General features: G+C 52.8%; 2 protein-coding genes across 8 annotated transcripts in view; one reads left to right on the forward strand and one right to left on the reverse strand.

Moving 5' to 3' along the window:
• PLEKHG4 (pleckstrin homology and RhoGEF domain containing G4) overlaps positions 1–11179 on the forward strand; it is a 79445-nt gene extending 68266 nt beyond the window's left edge. For 3 of the 7 annotated variants that reach the window (XM_042834807.1, XM_042834813.1, XM_042834809.1), the window contains exons 14-22: positions 1636–2522; positions 4350–4599; positions 4978–5067; positions 5379–5603; positions 6218–6388; positions 6569–6782; positions 7374–7490; positions 7575–7838; positions 8188–11179. In XM_042834807.1, the coding sequence (XP_042690741.1) occupies positions 1636–2522; positions 4350–4599; positions 4978–5067; positions 5379–5603; positions 6218–6388; positions 6569–6782; positions 7374–7490; positions 7575–7838; positions 8188–8516 (2547 nt within the window). In that variant the 3' untranslated portion in view covers positions 8517–11179. The remainder of the gene's footprint in view (positions 1–1635; positions 2523–4349; positions 4600–4977; positions 5068–5378; positions 5604–6217; positions 6389–6568; positions 6783–7373; positions 7491–7574; positions 7839–8187) is intronic. The other 4 variants (XM_042834811.1, XM_042834810.1, XM_042834812.1 and 1 more) reach the window with 4 other exon arrangements.
• A 276-nt stretch (positions 11180–11455) lies between these two features.
• KCTD19 (potassium channel tetramerization domain containing 19) lies at positions 11456–25166 on the reverse strand. The gene is made up of 17 exons (XM_042834725.1): positions 25146–25166; positions 23471–23767; positions 22364–22508; positions 21838–22029; positions 21096–21218; positions 18900–19092; positions 17928–18088; positions 17673–17776; positions 17255–17397; positions 15441–15524; positions 14170–14266; positions 13302–13914; positions 13109–13171; positions 12503–12694; positions 12071–12225; positions 11829–11930; positions 11456–11554 (listed from the first exon to the last, which is right to left on the reverse strand). Exons 1-17 carry the CDS (start codon positions 25164–25166, stop codon positions 11456–11458), a joined length of 2784 nt encoding a protein of 927 aa, XP_042690659.1.
• Between the last annotated feature and the right edge of the window lie 73 nt (positions 25167–25239).

Below are 25239 nucleotides of genomic sequence, written 5' to 3' on the forward strand. Positions count from 1 at the left end.
GCAGTGACGACTTGTCTATGAGGTGAAGATTGAAAGCCGAGGTATGGGCTTCTTCCTGCCTGGTTCCACACCTCAGTGGGAGCATTGAGCCCCGCTGCACTTAGAGCTGTGTGGAAAAGCCATGGCCCTGCTTGCTCTCCCTGTGCTCCGTGTCTTCAGTGCCCATCATGGTTTGGCTGGGTCAGCTACGTGGCTTGTAATGTCCTGGGACAGAGATGTCAGCAACGCTCTCACCTGTGCGGTGATTCTTCCTCCTGCGTGCTGGGGCACACTCTGCCCATGGACAGGGCTGCTGTTTCATGTGCTGAATGGAACAGTTGGAGCGGATGACGTGGCTGGAAAAAGCCTTGGTGGCCACTTAGCATGTTAGCAGGCAAGCTGTGGGGCGTGGAGGGCCACTGCCATTGTGCAGGGAACAAAGCTGAGCTATTCACTAGCCTGTGACAGGCACTGGGGAGGGTAGAAATGCTGTGAGATTGAGTTCTGTGCTGCCTTACAGTCCTTGCCAGGAGCAGACAGACAGCGTATGAAGATGAGGGCTGGTAGGGCTGTATCTCTGTGTGGGTTGCAGCCCTGGTTCCTCCTTGCCGAGGGTTGTGGGCTGATCTGTAGATGAGAAATAAAAGCAGCCTCTAAACTGCTCCTCTCTCCTATTTGAGAATGAATGTCCCCAGTCTAGGGGAAGCCCTGCATGGGATGTCTGCCCTCCTGGTGGCAGTAAAAGCCAGGCTGTCTTCCAGGGAATACAGAAGCCTCCAGATCTTGTATAGATCAGACCCACTGGGGTCTGGCATCTCATCTGCCCACTGCAAGGCCCTCTGACCCCAGCAGCACAGTGCCTGAACTGAATGAGCAGCAGGTCTGAGGCCTGCGCTGATGATGGGGGACGAGGGGCTGCTGCTGTGTGGGGCTGCTTGAGAGGCGTTTTCCCTTTGCAGCTGCTGGCTTCTGAAGCAGTTCCTTGCTCTGTATGAGTAATGGGGCTGGCTGCAGGCACAGCATGCAGCTGCAGCTTTAAAGTGCCTGTCCTCGGAGCAAGGCAAGTTCCTGTGTTCAGCAGTGCTGACTGTCAGGGGGTCTGAGGCTGCTGCCTTCATTCCAGGGGCTGACCATAATGTGTGTGGGGCCATGGCAGACAGGCACTCTTCTTTACTTGTGTAACTAAGGTGGTAGTGTGGTGGCATTTCATCCCACTTCTCCTGTTCGACTGATGGGGCAGAGCTGTACCTGCAAAGCCTGTGTCTGCTCCACTCGAGCTGAGCCTTGTGAAACTGCTCCCAGCATTCCTGTAGCAATAGAAATGACCTGCAGGGCCACACTTAGGTGTGCAAATTCCTGCCAGCAGCTTCCCTGGGATCCCTCCAGGGAAGGCACACGTACCCAGCAGTGTGGGTGCTGGTGTGGCAGAGTGGCTGTGGCCGAGCAGCCAGCACAGCTGAAACCCTCCACATAAGGAGCTGTTTGTTCTGCTGAATTGTTAGGCCCCATTGACAATAGCAGCCCCCCCCTTCACTCACACTTGAGGAACTGCGTTGGCCACACACTGATCCTTTCTCTCGTCTGACCCTTTGGGCACCGAGTTGGGGTTATTCTTCCCCGAGTGCCTCTGACTGGTTGCTGCCTTTTGTTCCACAGGCGTACGAGTGGGCCTTGGAAGGGATGCGGCACCTCGCCTGCATCAGCATGGAGGAGTGCAGCTCCGCCGAGCACTGCGCCGGGGTCATCAAGTGCCTGGAGAGCTACAAGGAGCAGCACCCCGACATCAGCGATGCTCGCTTCCAGGAGATGAAGGAGCTGGCCTGCGAGCTGAAGAGCGACAAGGGACTCAAGCAGTGGAAATTCGCGTGGTCCAAATGCCAGGAGACCAAGCTGGTTTTTGAAAAGAAGCTGGAAGCTGCTTTGAGAACCAGGAGGGCACTGCTGTTAGAGCAGCCGCAGGTGGGCAGCGAGGCTGGCGGCGTGTCTCACCGCAGGCATTCGGAGGGGGCTGCCCCCGGTCCGCAGTGGGACAGAACTCCTGGCACGTCCCACGGCCGGCCCAGTCGCTCCTCGGGCTGGGCTAAAGAGAAAGCTCCCTCGGCCTCCCTGAGCTGCCCTGGTGATTTCGGTGCTGGGGAAGAATTTGCCTCCCAAGCTGCTCTCGTGGCTGGGCCTCACGTTGGCAGAGTTTCTTTTGGAAGCGGGGCCTGCAAGTCACCAAAACTGTCCGAGGAGAAGACAAACCTGGAGAGCATCTTAGAAACGCTGGAGATGAAGCCATCCTGTGCCTCCACTCCCACTTCTGGGAAGCTGCCTCCCAAGAGGATGCTGCGTAAGGCCCAAAGCTTTGACCTGCCCTGCGGTGAGAGCCTGTGGTCGGGCTGCCAGAGGACGCTGAGCGAGCCGGCCAGGTACGGCAACACCGGTGTCTTCATCAAGGGGCTGGAGGTGAGCAGCACGGAGCTGGTGGACAGGACATTTGCACTGCGGCAGCTGGAGGGACAGCGGGGCTGTGGCTCTGCAGAGGCCAGGAGCTGGGGCAGGTGAGTGACTGTAGGGGAAAAGGGAAAGGTGGGCGGTTGTTCTCCCTTTGCGGCTTCTGTAGCGCTGTTCCTCTAAAAGCAGGAAAAGAGCCCTGCTGATATCAGGTGATGAGGGGCCACAGACGTGTGGCACTCAGGGTCATACGAAGTCTGTGCCACGGGTGCTGCAGCAGAGCAGAAGCAGCGTGTCATGCCCTCACACTCCCTTGGGGCTGTACCTGGACTGATAGGGAGGCACTTCAAGCACTCTGTGGCGGCTACTTCAGTCGTATGGTGGTGTTTGTAGTTGCCCTTTAAGGTTGAAATCTCTGTTGCAGTGACCGACAGCTGGCTTTTGTTCTGCTCTTTCCCTTCTCTGTCTTTGAGGAACTTTTCTTTTTTTTTTGTTAGTACTGCAATGTGTGCAGGGTAAGGAGAGCCCAGGGATCTGAGATGTTCTTGAAAGGGAGTCACCAGACAGGTCTTTGAACTGCCCTCATAGAAGAAAGGAAAAAAAGTAAATAAATAAATAAAGAAGTCACTTGCAGATCTCAGGGAATTTGGAACGGATGAGGACATCCTGGTAGGGCAGTCAGGAAGGTTCTGTGTGCCTCCATCAAGGGGCTGAATCCAGGCTGGAGTGGTTTGAAAGGTCTCCCTCCAGCAATGGGAGCTGCTGGGCTCCCGTCCTCCTTCCCTTCCTCTTCCTCCCTGAGTAGAAAAGCAGGGGGAGATCAGCAGGTGGGTGCAGCTCTGCAGGACCCAGTTTGCTGCTGGTGTGAGAGGTGATAACCTGCTGGATGCAGGGAACACAGAGCTCCTCTGCTGCTTCTGCTCTGCAGAAGCTCTGCTTCTTTCTCTGGCTGGAGCCCAGCACATGTCTGTAAGGCTCACAGCAGGGAATAAGCACCAGAGGCAGAAGGCTGACCCTGTGCTTCTCAAGGAAGCAGCAGCACACGGAGGTTTAGACTTCTCAACAGCCTGAGGAGCTCTGGGGAAAGCTGAGATCAGGGAAAACCGATCCGTGGTGCAGGTGGCTGTCTGGTGCTGCACTGCCTCACAGTGGAAACCTCCAGTATTGAGGAGCAATCCAATCCCTTCAGAGGAGCACAGAGTGACCTGTGCTGTATTCTGATGCCATTTCCCCATGATGGTTACTGGGACAAGCCCTGGGGAAGGATGGCTGGATTGCCAGGCTGGGATTGATGCAGGAATGGGGCACCCACTTTAGAGAGGCTGAGGCTCTCTCCCTCTTGCTAAGCAGAGTGCATACGTGCTCCAGTGGTAGCCAGCAAGCTCCTGGCTTGGAGGAGAGTCAGAGCAGCTCCCTCCTTCCCAGCTGGAGCACTTATAGAACCTCCAGCTAGGTCACTCCTTCTGGTCCTACTGCTCTAGGCTGCAGCCTCCTTGTTTGGGCAGCCCTTCTTCTTCCAGCTCAGCAGCATCTGCATCCATAGTATCCATTCCCCACTGTTAACACTGCTTCTCACATTCACCAGGCTGACTCTTTTTAAAAGTTGCTGGCATTTCTGCTGTCTTTTTTTTTTTTTTTTTTTTTTGAAGCACAGTGATTTATGGAGCAGCCCCTGTTGTGTCCAGGAGCAGGACTGGACCCTGCTGAGGATGGTGTAGGAGCAGCCAGCTCGGAGCTTCCCTTCCTGATCAGAAAAGCTGTGGCGTTCCTTGGGCTATCTGTCAGCTTTTTGAGGGAGGGGCAGCTCTCGCAGGAGGCTATGGATCTGGGTTGAGGTGGTACCAAGGGATCATCCCCACCTCGTGCCATGGGGAGGGCTCTAGGGGCAGCCCTGTGCTCCAGGGTCTCTTCAGGCCAGCTGTTCCCTCCTGCAGCAAGCTGCGGCACATCATCGATGAGATGGTGACCACGGAGCGGGAGTACGTCAGGTCGCTGTGCTACATCATTGAAAGCTACTTCCCTGAGATGGAGCGCCTGGATCTGCCCCAGGACCTGCGGGGGAAGCGCAGCGTCATTTTTGGGAACCTGGAGAAGCTCTATGACTTCCACAGTCAGTACTTCCTGCGAGAGCTCGAGAGCTGCTGCAACCACCCGCTGCGCGTCAGCCACTGCTTCCTGCGGCACGTAAGGCGTCACACCTCCTCCTGGGGTCGAGCTCCTCCACACTTGGTTTCTGTGCACCTATTAGCCTGGCTGCTCAGCTGTGCCTTGATGGGCTGTGGCTCTTTCTGGAATGGTATCCAGATGTTTATTGGGGTACGTAGTGAGCAAGGGGCAACAGGAAAATGGATGGAAAAAGTCCTAGCTACTGCAGGAGTAGGAAGGTGAGAACGTTCCTCCAGTGAGAACAGTCCAGCTCTTGCTGACCTTAAAGTCTGTCCTGATGGACAGGAGGCTCTGGCGCAGCCTGGGAGAGGCAGAAGTGCTGCAGTAACCAACCCAGGGCATGGCTGTTGCAGGTCCTGGGCCTGCCCAGGCCTCACACACAGATTTCTTTTGCAGAAAGACCAGTTTGGGATGTACGCCTTATACAGCAAGAACAAGCCAAAGTCAGACTCGCTGCTGGCCAGCCATGGGAACACCTTCTTCAAGGTAAATGCTACTGCTCACCTTCATGGTTTCTCATGGCGTTTGAGTCACTGCCCTGTTTTGCTCAGCAGCCTCTGCCTTCTGGCACGGCTCTCTGCACAAGTGTACGTGGGGCCAGGAGCGTGCGGCGAGTGCTTTGGGAAGGTGCCCAGCACATGGCAGCATCGAGCCCTTTCCCCTGCATTTCCCTGTAGAGTGAGCAGAGTAGCTTTGTTGGGAAGCTGGGGCCCTGGGCAGCTGGGGGTGTGTTGGTGCCTGCGTGGGCCCTTGGGGCTGCCCTTGCTGAGCTGTTGCTGTCACTGCTGTGTTCTCAGTTCAAGCAGGTGCAGCTGGGGGATAAGATGGACCTGGCCTCCTACCTGCTGAAACCCATCCAGCGCATGAGCAAATATGCCCTGCTCCTGAAGGACCTGATCAAGGAGTGCAGCGAGGCACAGGAGCAGGAGCTGGGCTACCTCCGGGCAGCAGAGGAGATGGTGAAGTTCCAGCTGCGGCATGGGAATGACTTGCTGGCCATGGATGCCATCCGTGACTGCGATGTACGTTTCATTGTCCTCTCCTGCCTGGGGGCCAAGCTACATTTTCCTCCATGGGCTTAGGGCCTCTGGGTTGTGTGGCACATCCCTGTAGTGGTCAGGGTGCTGACTCCTGAAGCACAGGGCAGGATGCAGTGAGGTTTGGCAGTCTCGTGATCTGCTGCAGGCTCAGGGTGGAGGAAGATGGATTTGGAGTAGGCAGAACTGAGGTGCTTGCCTTCTGGCTTGGGTGTGCCTGGGTGGCAACTCGGTGGGCGTCCTTTCCTTGTCGGTTCACTTCATCCTCCACGAGAAGGCCAGGCTGGTGCCTCCAGCTGCCAGCCCAGAGGTTTGTAACAGATGTGTGTGGGGTGACAGGAGAAGGTTGTCAGCGGCTTGTGCTTAGGGGGAGGAGCTGCAGCTCTCACCTTAGCTCTGAGCCAGTTGTGGCTGCTGGCATTGCCATACAGCCCAAGGGGACGTGGTCCTCTTACTTTCTTCAAGAAAACAGGCAGTGGCCACTTCTTCCCCTGCGGGCCGCGTGTGGGACCTGTGCTCTGTGTCCAGGTCTGCCCAGCCGTGGGCTCTGTGCTGCTGGAAGAAGTTCTGGGTCCTTACCAGGCTGTTCCCTGTGCCAGGTGAACCTGAAGGAGCAGGGGCAGCTGGTGCGGCAGGACGAGTTTGCCATCTGGCTGGGCCGCAGGAAGTGCCAGCGCCACGTCTTCCTCTTTGAGGACCTGATCCTGTTCAGCAAGCCCAAGAGGATCGAGGGTGGCTTTGATGTGTATATCTACAAGCGCTCCTTCAAGGTAAGGGCAGGTGTGCAGATTGCTCTTGTGCAAGAGGTGACTCTGGACTTCTCCCTGAAGGTTTTGTGTCCCCCTTTACATCGGGTCATCTTTCTCCCCTGCCCTGCCTGCCACTGAGTTCACCTTTCCTTTTCCTGGTGCGGCCCCAGCTGATGCTTTGCTCTTCCTTCTTTCTGGCAGACTGCAGACATCGGTCTGACGGAAAACTCTGGGGACAGTGGGCTGCGTTTTGAGATCTGGTTCCGAAGGCGGAAATCCAGCGACACTTACATCCTCCAGGCCAGCTCAGCTGAGACCAAGCAGGCCTGGACCAGTGACATTGCCAAGATCCTGTGGCAGCAGGCAGCCCGCAATAAAGGTGTGATTCCTTCCCAGGGCGTCTGTGCCGCAAAAGGTGCGGGAGCCCCGTTCAGCTCGTGCTGTTCTGAGTAGGTTTGGAGCCTATTACCAGACAGCTTTGTGCAGCAAGCAGCCGTGTCCCTGCATGCAGCCTCAGGAGCATGTGCTGGGGTTGGCTGAGTGCTGTCCCTTCCCTGCCCTTTGTCCTCAGAGACCCCGACGGCAGTCCGCACTCTGTGTGGCTGTGTGCTCTGAGAGAAATGGGAGATGTCAGTATGGGTTTCCTGTCCCGTGAGAGTGGCACCGCTTGTGAAAAGCTCACTGTTCTCCCCTTGCTATCCGACAGCCTTGCTATCGGAGCGGCAGCTGCCTGGCTCAGGCTGGCTGACTCCCTCCCCTCCACCTCAAGCTTCCTGCTTGGCAGGACACTCACAGCTGGCATGGCACTGGACCCTGGGACCAGAGCAAAGCATGACTGCTTGTTTGTGGAGACTCCTCAGGACTGGGGAATGGTGGGAGAACAGATGGAATGGGAGTGTCTCAGGAGCAGCCTGCTCCTGGGGCAGCTGGATGCCTGCAGAGAGGGCTGGGGCAGCCTGACAGGCAGCTGTGGGTTGCTTTTGAACACTTTGCTCTTCCCCTGCAGAAATCCGCATGCAGGAGATGGTCTCCATGGGTGTGGGCAACAAGCCATTCCTGGATATCAAACCCAGTGAGGCTGCTATCAATGACCGTGCTATTGACTACATCATGAAAGGCAGAGGTAGGTGCCAGCCTCACCTTTTTCCTGCTCCAGATGAGCCCAGCAGGCTGGCACTCACGGCTTTTTCGTTGTGTTTTGTGGCAGCTGCCAGGACCAGAGCATCGATCGCAGTGTCTCTCTTCGACCATTCCAACCCCTACAAGAGGACGCAGGCGCAGCTCTCTGCTGGCAGCACCCCTGCTGCGTATGGCCCGTCCTCCTCCTCGCTGCTGGGGCCCCTCAACCTGCACATGTACCTGGACCAGGCGCTGCTGCCCGGTGTCCTGGCCCCCCGGCGCCCCTTTGATGTCAGCCCCTGCATTGAGGAAGATGAGCTGGAGCACGAGACGAGCAGCCAGCCGTCACTGAGTACGTATGGGCCTCCCATGCTGCTGCACACCAGGGGTCCACCCTTGGTGTCCTTGTGCCGTGTGCTCGTCCCCGCTGCATGGTCACAGCAGGCTCACTGGAGTCACTGCAGAGCCTGCCCTGTGTGCTGGCCCCGAGCTAAGCTGTCTCCTGTTCAATCTCTGGCATTGTTTGTTACAGTTCCTTAGAATGCTTTGTTTCCTGTGGCTTTAAAGTGGCCCAGATAGCTGTGAGACTTACCTGTGGGCTCGTGTGACCTCTGCGGGAGGGTTTGTTGCTGAGCGCATGTGGCGCACATGGTGTAGGCCAAATTCACGGTCCTCAGAATGACTTTCGTGTTCTTCCCCAGCCACAGAGAGCTCCGAGTCCTCGCACTGCATGTCAGGCAGCGGCTCCAGCGGCTCCGACAGCGGCTGTGTCTCCAGCATCCCTCAAGAAAGCTTCTGTGAAGACGTGGGTTCGCCCCCCTACGTGCCCCTGGGCTCACAACACAGCTCTGCGATGGAGGGCAAAGCTCGGTTCACAAACAGCCAGTACATTTCTGCAGTAAGTGCAAGCAGCCAAAGCTCTCTCTTCGCTCTGCCCGTTCCCGCCGCTGCCTCCCCGGTTCAAGGCACTGCCTCTCACGTGGGGACTGAAGATGCTGCTTTTGGGCTGGGAGTCGCTGTGGGGAAGTGACGCTTCCTCCTGCAGAGACTCTCCTCTTCTGGGGCAGGCGAGAGCCCCCGTGTTGTGAGAGCCTCACCTTCGGTGACCGAGATCCCAGAGGAGGTGCACTGGAAAGGATCTGCAGTGCTGGAGGCTGCGTCGGGAGGGGATGCTGCACGTCCTGGGGTTGAATGGACGGAGCTGTGCCGCGGATGCTGCTGAGCTCCTTCCCTGGGAGGTGTGGGCCTTCTGTGGGGAGCGATGAGATGGAGATGGTGGGGAAGAATGGCAGCCTGTTGCTCTGTGATGTAACTGCTTCTCCTCTTAGTTCCTGAGGGTTCTCAGCCACCTCCATTCCCACTAGCTTGTGTCCTGACGCTGTTGTCCTCTAACTCCGTACTAATGCTGGCTTCTCTCCTCTGCAGAAAGCAGGCCAGGCTACCGTAAGTCCCTCGACAATAGTGTGATCCCCTCTGCACACGTATACGGCCTAAGGAAGTGGAGTTGTTGTAAGTAGCCCCTAAAGGGGATTTTCCAGCTGCTCCAAGTGCTGGTCAGATTTGGCAGGAGCTCTGAGACAGGAGGCCTCACCCTCTAATTCCCCTGAGAAGCTTTCCACACACATTCCTGACCAGTCTCTGAGGCTCTCATTGATCTGGTTAGAGCTGACCAACTCCCACAGCCAGAGCCATCACCTTAAATAACAGGTCTGATGCCTCTCTGGTTTGAAGGAGCAGAAACAAAACCAGCAGAACCACATTCAGGTAGCAGAGGTTGAGCACTACCTCATTCGTGCGTCAGTGCTCAAAAACTGAGCTCTCAGTGCTGTCCAGCTATCTAACCACTAACCTGTTTCTTGTGGCTGTTTGCTAAAATCCTGCTCTTCCTTTTGTCCCACTGAACTGCCTTGAGGGGGAGTCCATGGTGTTCTCCCCAAGCTGGATTTATCCCAGTTTCCTTTGAACCTCCCGAGGAAACCGCAGGCGGCACCAATCACAGGATGCTGCTGGGTTGTGGGCAGAAAGTCCTGAGGGAACCACCAGATGTTCCCCAGGATCAGGGCTTGAATGGGCAAGGCACAGGGTGACGGATGGTGGAGCGTTCTGCAGGTTGGGGCGTTGTACTGCCCTACACAGCGCCAGCTGCCGAGGTTAAAGCTGGGGACCCCACCCCCTTTTGGGGCAACTGGCAGACAGGGCCTTCTGAAGCAGTCACAGCTGCAGTGGGGTTTGCTGGCCCGCTGCAGTGACAGCAGCACACAGCCTTGAGTGAGTCCTGAGGCACGAGGGCAGCTCTGAGCCTGGGGAGCAGAGCCTCCACAGAGGCTCCTCCACCAAACGCTCCTTCTGCACTGAAACGCAGCTCTGACAAACCGTGGCTTTAAAGCATTTTGTGAGCTCACAGCTGGCTGGGCTGGGGAGCTGCAGGATCCTGCCGCCTCACGGGAGTGCAGCCAGTCTAACCATTGCACGGTGCTGTGTTCCAGGTTTGATTGCCATTTCAAACTCACTGAAGACCGCAGGCCTCTGACCAGCAGAAGGAGACAGTCTTCACCCGTGAAGATGTTTTTACACTTAAGCGGGCTCTGTCAGACAGCACAAAAGCTGACCTGTGGCAGGGGGAAGCCCAGGAAGGTTTCTGTCAGCTACGCTTATAGCTCTGGTGTTGGATGGGACCTCGGGCATTTGAAACTTGTTAGCCCTATATTTATAAGTAATAAGTAACATAGCTGTTTGGAAAAAAATGTATTATTTTTAAAGCTATGTGCTGTACAGATTTTTTGTTACAAGTGACCCTGTTACTATTTGTTCTGTAAGCTGCACATTTTATAAAGTTTTTGGAAGGGCGAGAAACCAAGGTATTTAAGAAAAGTAGAGTAACTTTCCGTTTCAGGGTTATATTGACCTGGAGCTCGAGCTTAATGTCCTTCCTTATGTTCTAAATATGTCTATCATAGCAATAATTTATTTTCTCGGCTTAACACTCCTGTTTTAATAAAAGCAAGTTTCATTGTTACGGTGAATTGTTTTCTTCAGACCGTTCTTCCAGTGCCTCGGTGCTGAGCTGCTCTGTCTTAACCCCCTGCTCCTGCACTAACCCGCCGGCTCGCCGTGCCTCCTAGGAGTGCCTTCCCCCAGGTGAGGTGGGGCAGGGGAGGGGGGCTGCGTGCTGGGGGCTGAGCTGTGCCCCCCTCCCCTCTGTGCTGCTGCTGGGCCAGTTTGCAGTGGGCAGCAGCGACCTCAGGCTGCTGCTGGGCGGCTGCAGGGGCTGAGAGCAGGCAGACTCGGGCCACGCGTTATCCGAAACTTGTTCCTCTGACTCTGGAAATTCCTGTACTGTACGTAAAACACTTGTTTATTTTTAATAAGGTGAATGTGTTTTGTTTTTTAAAAAGCCTTTTTTGTAGACAGCAGCTAGAACACAGTTGACACCTTTGTACATGAAATCGTGTGGGGAACGGTTGCACTGGGACGCATTGAGAAGTTACTATTTTAAAATCTTTGCTAAGTTAATGCAAGGTTTGGGGCTGTCAAGGCAGCAGTAGCTCGTGTCACCAGAGGGAAAGAGTTTACCAATGCAAAAAGAAAAACAAACTTCCTGAATGTCTCAGTTTCAAAGATTTCTGCAGTGCTGGAAAAAAAAAAAAACAAAACCAAAAACAGCCCACAAACAAAAAAACCTTAATGTTTACCTGATGCTGTTTTTTTTCAGGGTTGGATTTGTCTAATAAATGTTATTTACTTTGTACGAATCTTGCTGGTGTGTGCTATGGTGATTTCAGCCTGAGAGGCAGCAGCCCTGCTGGGGGAGCACAGCTGCCCCTTGGGCACCCAGCTGCCCTTTGCAGGGGCTGAGGGAGACTGAAACGCTGTTTTCTTAGCGGGGTGGTGAATGGGGGGGGGGGAATTAAAGCTCAGATGAGATGTGCACCCTCTCGTTTCAGGGATTTTTATTAACGTTCTGTAAACTTACATTCCCAAGGGAAAGGAGGAGACGGAGCGAGCAAAGCCTCTGTGTAGCAGCAGCTGGAGGCAGCGGCTGTATTTCCGTGCCGAGGGCAGCGTGAACTGGAAGAGCACAGGTAGGGCTGGTGTCAGACTGCAGAACCACCTTTGCCCACGTTGCTCACCCACCCCGGGAGCCGTCCGCCGCCTTTTGCGGGCAGCCTCATGAACGAGCAGCACGCTCTTTAGCTGTTAGGAAGGCTCGATGTGACGGGAGCCGATCTGCGCTGTAAAGCCCTCGCAGTATTTAATTCGCTAGCGAACGGCTGGGGAGAGTAAATCAAGCCGATAGTATTGAGAAGCCCCGCAGCATCACCTGGTGGCGAGTGCTACTTACTTCCACCCACTTCAGAAGCTGCTCACGAACGTTTCCGTCCCCTTTGAAGTATTCTGTGCTCAGTAGGTCATCAACGAATGCCTTGGGTGCGATCTGCTGGGTCTGAAATAGAACACATTATCATAACAGTGGGCAAATGAGGAAGAGCTCCGTCTCTCCTTGAAGTTTCTAAGCCCTGGCACCCAGTGGAGCCTGGGGAGGTCAGGAAGGCACAGCGCTGCTCTCTGAGCACTCAGACCTACCCACAGCCTGTCCACGAGGGTCATGACTTTGGCTGTGATTTCCCTGGGGTCCTTCTGCCTGATGGAGTCCAGGATGACATCGGTCAGGAAGAAGTGGCACTGCCTGGCGTAGAACATCTCCTCATAGGAGAGAGCGAAGCGAAGGAAAATGGTGTCTGCAAGAAACACATCAACAAAACCATCAGGATCAAAGGATGCAGCTGCAGCATTCTAGTCAGCAACTGTGGGCTTCTTTAATGCCTGTCCTGCCCAAGGAATCCTGCAGTCAGTTTTCAAATCTGAGCTCAGTGTCAGCATTTGCCTGAACACACACAGACTTCAGGCCATTGATCTCGGGCTTTGTTTCTGTTCTTTTGATTTTCCCCTGGTTTGTTCCAGAGGGAAGGCTAGCAGCTCTGCAGCAGCACCCCACAGCTATTTGCATCTCCTTACCTTCGGGGAGCCCCTGAGGCTTTGACTTCTCCAGCTGGACGCCGCCCAGCAGAGTGCTGTAAACGATGCTCTCTTCGTGCCACGTGTGACAGCCATCGCTGCCTAGAACTGGAGGATGCTCAACTTTCAGAATCACTGCCGCGGTTCCCTGAGCTTCCTGGAGATCTTTGGTACGCTGGCTGTCCCTCAGTTCTGTGAATCAGTACAGTTTGGGTTCTGTAGCAAAGCCCATGCAGTTGTAGTGGATAAACATTTGCTCTCTTGCATGACCACAAAATGGATCTTATTGAAGTTCTGCCCTTTTTTGGTCTTTGTGAGGAAAAGCGTAACAGTAATGGACAGAAAATGGACAGCAAACTGAACATCAAATCATTTACAGCCTTTAGCACAACATCACAGCTCTTCTCTACTTCCCTCTTCCAGGGGAAAAGGAACCATTACACACAGCATAACAAAACCTGAGCACCTTTTAGGCCAAGGTTCTTTCAAGGGTTATGAAAGAGGATCTCATATAGGAAAAAGAGCAACCTGCCTCGTACTGCCATGAAACAAAACCAGATCATTATGAACACGGCTTGCTGGGCCAGCAGTTCGGTGCCAACTTACCGCCTGCCCTCGGGATGGGCTCCACCTGCCAGCTCCTGTCTTTTCCTTCACCAGGAAAACTTCCTATGAGCAGAACAAGGAAAGCGATGAGACCACTGGTCAAATTCAGCAGCAGGATCCAAGCATCTCACGTATCGTGATTCAGTTCGTTACTCTCCTCATTTTTGCAAACAGGCAGAGAGCAATCGTTTACCTTTTGCTGGTTCCCTGTTTACGTTCCTGATGCTTTTCCCTGTTGGGAGAGTTTTGACGGTGTTGAACTGATGCGTTCCAGTGCTTGGAGTAACTGGCAAACTCTCTTTGGACACGTCTTGCTCTAGCTGCTGTCCTTCAGCCCCACGTTTGGGCTCATTTTCTGGAATTGCAGAGCTCACTTTCCCAGTGGAACAAGCAGGAGAAGCTTTGACACCTCTGTCCTGCTCAGCAGCGCCTGTGACACAACCATCAGATACTTCCACGTGCTGAGAACCCCATCTCTTGGAGTTCAGCGTGCCCCATTCCTTCACCAGGGAAAGTAATTTCAGGGTGTCAATGGCCGAGTCTTTATTTTCTGCCTGTTTCCTTAAACTGCTTCTCATCCCCCTCTTTCTTGGAGGGCTTTCCGACCGCAAGCTGGATTTCACCGTGCTGGGTGAGGATTCCTCTTGTCCTCCAGCAACGTTCTTTCGCTTCGTGCCCCCACTCTGTGGCACCATCTTGGGAGGCTTTGCCTTCCCCCCACTGCTGTCTCGCTTCCCCTTCAGATCTTTTATGTTGCTCCGTGTATCGATATGTTTCCTGGAATCCACTGCTGTGCATGAATACACCTAAAGCAGAGCAAAGCACTGTTCTGCACGGAAGGAAGAACAAATCTTGCCTTTCCTAACAAAAGGTATCTTTGATTCTAATGCAAGCCTTTAAGAGCCAAGGAAATGCTTTCTCACTCCTATGCCTGTGCTGTGCCTTAGCCCTGCCCTGGCAATCCAGCACTGGTGCTGCACTGTCTGGAATCGCCTCTGTTCGCACCACTGAATGCTCAGCAAGGCTTTCTATGGCAATGCCTTCTGAAAGGCCAATCTTACCTCTCTGGGGTCTTTGCTGAACTCACGCTCCTTGTTCCAAGGCACTCTACATGGAAAAGAATCCTCATTCCTCGGTTCCTTGTTTTGGATCCATAACCTAGAGAGTAGATATTTGTGATTAAGATAGAACGCCTCCCCTGCAACAGGGGCTTCCACTCACCAGGGGTTCTGTGTGGATCCCTTTCATTTTTATCACAAGTAACTTCTAAGCTACTGGGGAAGGAAAGGAACTCTCTGTTATCACTGGTGCGTAATGTGAAGATAGCAAAGGCCCAAGAGCCTTCATTGCTCACCTGGGCTGAGGATTTCTGAGCTGTGATGCTGCAGATAAAAATGATCTTTTCTTCTGTTCCAGCATCCACAAAACTTTAACCAGTGGATTCATGTGAGCCTTGCTGATAGATCAGACTTGGGGTTTGTTTTTCTCTCTCTTTGGTGAGGATGCACTACACTCTTCTGGGAAGAAAGCTATTCAGAGCCAGGCCAATCATCTATGTGCATGGAATCCAAATTGAATTTTAAGCCTGCCTAAGAAAGCAAGCTCCTGGTGGTGACTGCCTGAGCTGCACGTGAGCTTTTGAAAAGGTGAAACCACTCTGGAAGCACAGAGTAGCTGCTAGGAAGGAAGGATGGAGGGAAGGAAGGAAGAAAGAAAGGAAGGAGGGAGGGAGGGAAGGAAGAAAGGAAGGAAGAAAGGAAGAAAGAAACTGCTTCCCAGTGAGCTGCCCATAGATTCAGATTGGAGAAGGCTGCCCATTGGGCTGGCCAGTGATCAGCAAGGAGCTGTAGGAACCCACCTGGCTCCCTAGAGAACACAGGAAATGAAGCATACACAAATGGGTTTTGCAGAGTCACAGATCTTATAAGGCCAGAGCAAATCCTCCAGGGAGTCTCCAGAAACCAGCAGGGGTTTGGCAAAGCCAGGTTTGAGCCCAAGCCACTGAGTAAGAACATTTCCATTCAGTCTGGTAACTCTGTACAATGGGTTTCCTGAAGGAAATGCAATATTTTCCCTATCTGGAATCAGGAGAAGATCTCAGTTGCCTATTTTCTTAGTTCTTAGAGAGCCGAAGGCTCTTCTGTCTCTGTATCCATATAACTAATGGGGAAAGAGCATGGCCCAAAAGAGAATGGAACTGCTCATCCTGCAGGGGCTGTATCAGAAGGCAGTGACAAAGCTGTGCTCCTTTCAGACAGACGACTACTGCTGGGTCAGATGAAAGCACGTTGTGCCAGAGAAAGGCAAAAGAAAGAAGAAATGTTTTACCTACCTGTACGCCTCGCAGTGACGAAGTGCCTCTGAGAGGGAAGGGATCCCGTACTCCTCTGCTTCTTGACAGAATAGAGGCCATTCTCTGTGAGGTGTAAATTAACAGTGCAGCCACTGAATGAACAGTCTTAACAACCTTTCCCAATTATGCATCGATTCAGGAAGCTGAAGCAGCGCACAAAAAAAGGTGCACTCACAGCAGCGATTTCCCTTACGACGTTGCGGACAAGAAGCCTGCCATATTGAGTACCCAAAAAGTGCCCAAACCAACCTTTTGGCGTTGGATTTTCAGACCTAACATCTCAACAACAAGCAAAAATAATCTCATTCTGTTGAAAGCAATAGGAATCTTAGCATTGACAACCACTGACTTCTACGCTGCCCTTCCAACAATTCCCAGGCACTGTTTGGCCAACCAGGACTGTTTGCAGAGGACAGAGGAGGGAAAGCAGTCCCTCTGGGAGGTGAAGGTGGGTCACCAGCAGAAATCCCGTGACCAGAAACATTCCCAGACATATTCAGTTTGCTGGCACAGGGATGACAGTGGTGCCTGACATTCAGTTTCCTGCATGCCTTTGATGTCAGCTGTGAAAGTAAACAGGGATTAATGCACAGAAGCAGCCACCAGTGTAATGTTTCTGGTGACTCTGAGGAAAAGAATGAAAGTATATACAACAGCTAACTGAGTAAAATTGACCACGTCAGCTGGCGGCCTGAAAGGCCTTGATCTGAACTGAAGAGAGCCCGCCAACTGGAGCTGAATGGAGGCTTCAAAGACCGAAGAAAGCAGAAGATCTCCTGATGTCATGCAGGGCTTCTGCTGCCAAGGGCAAAAATTCACGATGGGCAGCAACAGGAGAAGCGCCAGTGCCTGCAAGGAGCCAAGGCACCAAGAGGGCTGCGCTGTGCAGCCTGACGGGCAAGGGAAGGATGTGATGTGGGACCACATCAAAGGCCTTGCACAAGTCCAGGTAGATGATATCAGCTGCTCTTCCTTAGTCCACCAAATGAGTCACGTCCTGATAAACGTATGGCTAGGAATCTGCAGAGGCCTATGAGTACGTTAATGTCAGCATGAGTACCTTAAGACCAGAAGCACTCCTGCCAGGGAAGGCCTTTTGCTTGCCTAGAAACCCAGCACCTTTTCTCAAATCTTTGCAGGTCTCTCTTTCACAATGGCTCCTGCAGGAACATCCTTAGGAGGCAGATGTTGAAGCCATCACCATTTCTGATGTTTCATAAACGTGAGAGAACTCACAGGCTGGCAATGCCTACAGAGGGAGAGCACTCTCTCCTGCTTTAGGACCCCAGTATTCCTGCTTTCCTACACCTCTCTGGTTTTGGAAGAGATGTTTCAGCATTAAAACAGAGATACCAGCAGAGGGTGCAGATGAAATATTTTTCAGTTGATCCAATTCAGACTTTGCTGTCCCTAACACCTCTATATAGATATATAATATAAACCAACCGGCCCCAAAACCCCACAGCTGAAGAATGATGCCATGGTTTCCATCAATACAAAAGCATTTTTCTTTTTGCTAGGAGTGTGCACAGAGCACACATCTGTGGCCTTTCCCACAGGACAAGGGTCTGCTACACCTCTCATTAAAATAAATGAAAGAAAACCGATCTCACAATTACCTCTAAATTCCAACAGTTGATTTTTGGACAGAGCAGTTTGCATCAGGGCCGAAAACAGATTCCTTCTTTTTTTTTTTTTGGATAGCATTTCTATGAACATTAGAAACCAGACGCCCATGCTTGTTTCCCATACGACCACCTGTGGTCCGATCAAACCCATGAGTTCACTCTTACTTGAATTCTGCAGGCAGAAACAATTTCCCAAGTCTGAGGAAGTTGAGGACGTGTCGGAACATCTGCCCGTCCCCGTGGATCAGAAGGCTTTGACCATACGTGATCCAACAGACCTTCTTGTCGTTCGACAGCAGCTCTGGGTACTATGGAAACAAAAAAGATGTTAAGGTAGCAGGAAGGACGCTGAACCAACTCCATCAGGTCTGCTGATCTTATTAGCCCGATGCCTCGTTAGCCCAGGAAGTGCTTTCTTAGTGAGTCCAACACTGATTTGCCTCAGGCATCTGAACTTACTCTACTGAATAGAGTACTCAGGGCAAATCCATTCTAATAATTGCTGTTGTTAGAAATTTAGCTTAGTTGCTGCAGAATTATAGATTCTGACTTGGGAAGTCGCAGCTCAGCCAGCCATCCATACCTTCAGTAAAGTCTGTAAGTACGTTTCATACCAGTTACTTCCTACATAAACCTTCACAATCTGGTGCAGGGTACATACTGACACTTCTGCTGTCCAGTCTGCGTCTGGAAACAGAGCAAGAAATGCAAAGGGGACAATGAGGGCCCTACAGGCTGAAGCACGAGCCAGCAGAAAAAGATCAGTCGTTAAGTGCATGCAGGCAAAACTGCTCGTTATAATTTAAAACAGAAGAGTGTTAGAAGAACTGTGACTTACTGCAATCTCCGCTCCCCGATGGCATCTGTTGCTTCAAATAGCATCTTAAAGCCTCTTTCACTGGCTCGTGGGTGATGTCCCCTTTGTCCAAGAAAGCGCAGAGCTCTTGGATTTCAGAGATGTTCTCAGTGAGGGGAAGTCGGCAAGTTCCCAACCAATTCCTGCCCAAAAGGAGGAGCCTTTACGTTTCTGCTTTACACGTACTGCTTATTTATTATCACTTTTTGCATCAGGAACCTTGAACAATTCCGCATCCACAATCACAGCTATTGCATTAGACCCATCAAATAATGGTTGGCAATTGAAACTTTCAGTTCTCTCTCTCATGCTGCATCATTCCCTGGTGGCAACAGGTAGAGCAGCCAAAAAGCCAGGGGCAGAGAGGAGGTGGTTACATGTTCCACCGTGCTGCTGTCCACCCATAATCCTTTAGAGATGGGGCAGTGTGCATTTGTGCTACACCTGATGTTGGCCAAAAGGTGCAAGGGGAGTAGAGAGGGAAGAGCTCATCTCTCCGGTGACTGGTGAGAGGGCATGGCTTAAATCATCAGGGGAATTTCAGATTGAATACTGGGAAGAAGTTCTTCAATGGAGAGTGGCTGGGCTTCGGCACAGGGTGCTGCTCACAGCTGCCAGCATTCAAGAAACTTGTGGACAGCGCTCTCAGATGTATGGTTTAACACTTAGGTTCCCCTTTGCAGAGGTGGGAGTTGGGCTCGATGGCCCTCACGGGTCCCTTTCGACTCACGACACACGATGCTATTACTCAAGGTACTTCAGCACAAAAAATCCCTGTGCAACATCAACTTTATCCCACAAGGCACCATTTCACCTCCCCAGCGTTCCGTTCGGGCGAGGCAGACGAGCACGAAAAGCCACCCAGCAGCCATCCGGCGGGGAGATCACCAACCCCAGCACCTTCCCGACGGGCTCCCAGCCCCGGTCCGCCCGCACATCGCGCTCCCCACGTACCCGGCGTGCCGGAACAGAGCCCCGCTGCCGCGCACGTGGAGGCGGCGCCGCGCCGGATCGCCGCCCACCAGGAGCTGTCCGAGTGCTGAATCGGGGTAGTGCTGCAGCAGCCCCAGCGCCATCGCGTACCGCGCCGCCCGCCGCCCCGCTCCGCTCCGCCGCTCTCGGGCCCCGCGCCGCGCCGCGCCGCCGCCTGCAAGCGGGACGAGGGGTTCGTTACCGAGGGTTGCCGCTGATCGCTAATTGCGGGCAACCGGGGAGTGCTTAGAAATGAAAGAACTCGGCGTCGGTGAGGCCTCGCCTCGAGTGCTGCGTTCGGTTTTGGGCACCTCAGTACGGAAAGGTGCTGGAGCAGGTCCAAAGAAGGGCAGCGAGGCTGGGGAAGGGCTTGGAGAAAGTGGCCTATGAGGAGAGACTGAATGAACCGGGGCTGTTCAGTCTGCGGAAAAGGAGGCTGAGGGGAGACGTCATTGCTCGCTTCCAATACCTGAAAGGTGATTGCAGCAGAGCGGGGCTGATTCTTCTCACTGGTGTCAGGGCGAGAGGAAATGGCCTCAAGTTGCACCAAGGGAGGTTTAGGTTGGATATCAGGAAAAACTTCTTTACAGAAAGGGTTGTTGGAACCCTTGGAACCCTGGCACTGCAATGGGCTGCCCAGGGAGTTGGATGAGTCACCGTCCCTGGATGTGTTGAAAAACCATTTGGATGTGGTGCTCAAGGACGTGATTTATCAGAGAGCTGTTAGTGTTAGGGTAGCATGGTTGGGGTGGAGTGGGACTCGATGGTCTTTAAGGTCTTTTCCAACCTGAATGATTCTATGATCCTATGATTCTAAGAAGTAAGGGCTGTTGTGTTATGACATAGGGAAATGGGTTTTAGCTAAGAGAGGGGAGATTTAGATTGGAGGTAAAGAAGATGGGTTTTTTACACTAAGGATGGTGAGACACAGGCTGTCCAAAGAGGTGGTGGTGTCCTGTCCCTGCAGACAGACAAGATCAGGGAATGGGGCTCAGAGCATCTGGTGGACCTGTGGATGTCCCTGCTCAGTGCAAGGAGAGGGAGCAGGAGGCCTTTAAGGTCCCTTGCAACTCACAGAATCGCACAGAATCACAGAATGGCCAGGGTTGGAAGGGACCTCAAGGATCACGAAGCTCCAACCCCCTGCCACATGCAGAGCCACCAACCTCCACATTTCACAGCAGCCCAGGCTGCCCAGGGCCCCATCCAACCCGGCCTTGAACACCTCCAGGGATGGACGGGGCATCACAGCCTCTCTGGGCAGCTGTTCCAGCACCTCACCACTCTCATAGTACACAACTTCCCCCTGACATCCAACCTCAATCTGCCCTCCCTCAACTTCAAACCATTCCTTGTCCTGCTGTTATCTGCCCTTCCAAAGAGTTGATTCCCCTTCTGTCTGTAGGTTCCCTTTAGGTACTGAAGGCTGAAATGAGGTCACCCACTGCTTTCTCTTCTCCATGCTGAACAAGCCCAGTTCCCTCAGCCTGTCTTTGTACGGGAGGTGCTGCAGCCCCCTGATCATCTTCGTGCCCTCTGGACCCTCTCCAACCCTGTCATTTTTGTACTGGGGGCTCCAGACCTGCACACAGTGCTGCAGATGGGGCCTCACAAGGGCAGAGTAGAGAGGGACAATCACCTCCCTGTCCCTGCTGGCCACCCCTCTGCTGATGGAGCCCAGGATTCCATTTGCTTTCCGAGCTGCAATCTCACTCTGCTGGCTCATGTTAAGTTTTTCATGCATCAGGACCCCAGGTCCTTCTCTGCAGGGCTACTCAACCATTCTATGATTCTATAACTTCCCAGCATATCAAATGTCCATGCAAATGAGTTGATCTTTAGGACTACAGGGAATGGCCTCAAATTTGACCAGAGACTCAGTCTGGATGTTAGGAAATACTACTTCTCCAAAACTGTGCTCTGGCACTGGAATGGGACACCCAGGGAGGTGGTGGAGTCACCGAGCCTGGAGGTGTTCAAGGAACACCACAACAGAGCCCCGTGCAGCCTGACCTTGGCTGTATATCCTATCTAAATCTCTCCTCTTACAGTTCAAAACCATTTCCCTCTGCTCTACCACAACAGACCCTGCTAACGATTCTGTCCCCTTCTTTCCTACAGCTCCCTTTTACACACCGAAAGGCCACCATCGAGTTCCCTCTGTGTACATTGTATTACCTCTGTAGATCCTCACAGCCTCTGTAAGTTCAGGGATTCCCAAGGTTAAAGCTTCCTCCTCCAAGGCATCGATGTTGGAGAAATCATCAGGCAGCAACAACTTCTTGGAGCGGAGAAAGTTCACTTGGAAATAAACACAAAACACACAAAGCGTGCGCTGGCATCCTGAGCCCAGTGCTCAGGTCTAGCACAAAGAGCTCCTCCTGACTTCCTGCAGCATTACCATTCCTACATACCCACATACACAGCAGATAATGTGCAGCGTGCCATGAAACAAAGCCTTTAAAAACGATAGCCTGCAAATGAGGCTTGTGCTGGAGGAGGCTAAATGGAGCATGGATAATCGGGTAAGCACAGGGTTAGGATGCTTCTGTTCATCATTGCATCCTAAGAAATTCACGATAGAGGTTTGGCTGATTCTTTTTCCTGCACGTGCTTCCATTCTGACCTGCCCTTAAATGTGTATTTTCCCATATGCCAACAGTAGCTCCAGTTCCTGATGCCATAATGCATTTTAGTTTAGCAAACCATTAGAGTAATGAAAGATAAATAAGCAGGACCACAAGAGGGTAATTTCAGGTATGAGACGCCAGCAGGCACCCGGTGCACATTTTGCTTCTTAACACAGTGAAACTGGCAGACAGCAAAACCAAACCATAAATATTACGGAGTTCCAGCCTTTATAGAGGTATTACTGGAGATAGGAAGGAATGGTTTATGTCATAATAATAACCATGGTTACCTATGAAGCGGAATTCACTGGAATCACATTCTATCAGGGCCGCATTCTCAAGCAGCCACAGCAAGTTGTCATCGTTGACCAGCACCGGATATTTTTGCACTAAATCGAATGGCAAAAAGCAGTAATTCACTTCCTCTTCTGTATCAAGTAAAGGTGTATCCACGAGTCCTAGGGGAGTCCTTTCAGGGAGCCCTAAGTGAAGAAAAGCAGAGAAGAACCAGTTAGATAAAGATGGAACTTCCTGGCTTGCATTGAGCAAGCACTCCTAAGGATGCAAAAGAAATCTCAGGTCCCTTCTATAGGGTTTCCTACACGCAGAGTGAAAAGCTGAAGACAGGAATACCTGACCAAGAGTTGCATGTATGTCCTTCTATGTTCCTGTGATGAGGCATCAAGGAAGAAGTTGTGCACAAACCACTCGCATCCGTTCAGCTTGGCAGCAGCCAAGAGCTGTGAGCTGGGCTCACTCCAGGCTACCCAGCAAAGGAACTCACTGAGCGAACATGGGGGGGTCTGGGACACCTACCTGCAAACACCGGGCTTCTAGGAGGGATCTCTGATGGTTTGTTGGCACATTTCTGTGCTTTCCAGTTATTCAGAGGCTCTCTTTCAGCTGCTGGTATGTCTGCAGGTTGGACACGTGAGCCGTCCTCCTTCCAGTTGCCTAAGAGCTGTTCAAATACATGAAGTTTTTCTATGCAGTAACTTCAAAAAACAAAAAACAGCCAGGGGAAGGAGTCCCATCCATGCCATGCTGCAGCTCACACCTACTACAGCATGCCATGGAACCCTGTGCACAGACAAGAACAAACACAGATTGCCTTCCTAACATTTTGATACCTAAAGTTAGCCGGAAAAACAAACCAACCAACCAAAATGAATGGAGAATACCTATAGGAATGTGGAATAAAATGAGAGCCATTTATACATTCCAGATAAAGCCAACTGTTGTTGCAGCACTTGAGTTCTGATGGCACCGGTTTCTATTCTAGCTCTGGAATCCAAGAGTCCTAAGGGGTGGAAGGGAGCTCTGGGGAGCACGGCGTCCAACTGCCCACTAAAGCTGGGTCCCTACAGGAGGTTGGCATGAGTAGAAGTGTGCAGCAACACAGAAAGCCAAGCAAGGCAACAGGAAGCTCCTTCTAGTGATATTTTTACCCCACACACTGAAGGGATCCATTGATTAGAAACGGGAATTGACGTTTGGCTCAGTTATGGCTCAGTTACAGTGATTAATAATAGTCTCTATGCTTCCTAATCTTTTATAGGATGATAAATCCCTTTAAAGCCGAACAAACGGTTGCACGCTGTTGCAGGATATGAAGTACAAAGTAAATGTGGGAGCCGTGGTTATGACTTCCAATGCACGCACATTCAGAACCTCCATTAAATGAATGAATAAGGTGGCACTGGCAGCCACTCACAAGCCAGAAACAGCAGAGATTCTGCTTTGGGAGTGTTTTTGGTGTGGCCATTTCTCTTTATCTGCTTGGATGTGCACCGCAGGCACTGCTAAAGTCACACATGCATTCCTTGACATCCTCGTACAGATGGCACCATCTAAGAAATGAATGTATATCATCTCTTAATAACAATGAGGTATGTCTCAGGTACTCAGAACGCCCCATTTTACCTGTGCTAAAGGTGTCAGCTGCAAAACTAAGGCTTGCTCGTACAACAAATTCAATTCAGTGCAGCTGAGAGAAGACAATTCTGAAGTCTGCATGTAATAATGGAGGTGCCTGAACACAAAACCATCCTGGTCAATAAATAACCTCAGATTTTCAGACCAGTCTTGCACAGAAGCCTCCTTCCACAACAGAGAGTCAGGAAACCGAGCGACTTGGCTTCGGGGAAGCGAGAAATACCATCCACCAACGTTAAAATTAAATGACTCTTCTGCTGCTGGTTCAACGGTGCGCTCCGGTTCCTTCAAAAAGAAAAGGAGAACACGTCAAAAGCAGGAAGGAACCTGGAAGTGCTGAGGCAGTGTGCCATTTTATTTTGACATCCCATCGGACTCTGCGTTTCCCATTGTTTTTTTCCCAACCGTAAAGATTCTCTCAGCTGCACCAGGTGGGACATTGGGAACCATTTATTGTCAGAAAGAGGCGGTGAGGCATCGGCACGGCTGCGCAGGGAGGGGAGCAGGGCTCACGGCGCCTGGGGGCATCAAGAGTGGATGTGGCACTGAGGGACGTGGCCTGGAGCGGGGAGGCATGGGCTGCAGGTCGGGCTGATGGCCTCGGTGGCCTTTCTGACCTTCTATGATGCAGGTTTTTGAAGCAGCTTGTCGAAAAACAAAGCACGGGGCAAACGGCGCAGAGCACCACGTCCCAATTCTCGGTCCTTAGTCTGCGATCACCAGTTGAAATAGGGGCTGCTTTTGTCGTGACGAGACTGGAACAGCATGCAAACAAGCACCTGCACGGCCTCCCACACAGCTCCGAGCAGCGGGGGAAGAATCACAGCATCATGAAGCTGGGGCAGCCCACCAAGACCATCCAGTCCAGCCATTGACCCACGGTGTGGCCGCTCCAGGCCACGTCCCTCAGTGCCACATCCCCACAGCTCTGTGCACCTCCAGGTGACTCCACACCTCCCCAGCACCTCGCTGCTCTTTGGGAGCACAAATGGTTCCCAATATCCCACCTGGCTCTCCTGGGGTCCATCACCCCTTTCCCCATCACCACCACCTGGGCACAGAGGCCTGCCCCCACCCTCCTATGGTGCTTTTAAGGCCCACAGGCAGTTTAGTCTTGCTGCTGCATTGCACCCAAGCATGGGTTTGGCTGTGGTTTAGCACAGCGTGCAGAAGGGCTGAGGGAAGGCTGGCTGCAGCCCTGGCCTGCTGTGCCACTGCCACCGAGGGGGTGGCTTTGTGCTGGAGATGGAGAATGCAACTCCTGCAGCAGGAAGAAGATAACGTGAAGCTCTGATGCCTTTTTCCCTCGCAGAAAGGCTGCAGGAAGGGAGCGAGAAGGAAACTGAGAAGAGGAAGGGGAACAAATGGCAGTGAAGGAAGGTGAGAGCTGAGCCAGACTGGCCGGGTTGGATGGGGCCTGGGCAGCCTGGGCTGCTATGAAATGTGGAGGTTGGTGGCCCTGCGTGTGGCAGGGGTTGGAGCTCCGTGATCCTTGAGGTCCCTTCCAACCCGGGCCGTTCTGCCATTCTGCAGCTCGCACAGCCTTCAGTGCTGCTCAGCCCCAGCGCCGCCCTGCAGCTGAGCGGCTGCTCTCTCCCACTGAAACACCGCGACATGGGGCAGCCCAGCACGGCGCTGAGGAGGGAGGAGGGCTGGGACCCACAGAGCGGCTCTGCTCCTCCATGGCGGCCGGCCGAGCAACGGCAGCAACGGGCGGGGACGGAGAGAGAGCGGCTGCGGGGGGGCACGAGGGGGGC

Source organism: Centrocercus urophasianus, unplaced genomic scaffold, assembly GCF_019232065.1.
Source record: "Centrocercus urophasianus isolate 14NV4802_14NV808 unplaced genomic scaffold, USGS_Curo_1.0 seq_49, whole genome shotgun sequence".
Taxonomy (NCBI): domain Eukaryota; kingdom Metazoa; phylum Chordata; class Aves; order Galliformes; family Phasianidae; genus Centrocercus; species Centrocercus urophasianus.

Excerpts from the sequence above, each read along its gene's own strand:
- KCTD19 (XM_042834725.1), bottom strand. The coding sequence starts at position 25,166 with ATGGAGGAGCAGAGCCGCTCT. Across the intron at positions 22,030-22,363 it reads TAGAAGCCCGGTGTTTGCAG|GGCTCCCTGAAAGGACTCCC; the intron begins GTAGGTGTCCCA and ends TTCTTCACTTAG. Across the intron at positions 11,931-12,070 it reads CCCTCGTGGACAGGCTGTGG|ACCCAGCAGATCGCACCCAA; the intron begins GTAGGTCTGAGT and ends GTTCTATTTCAG.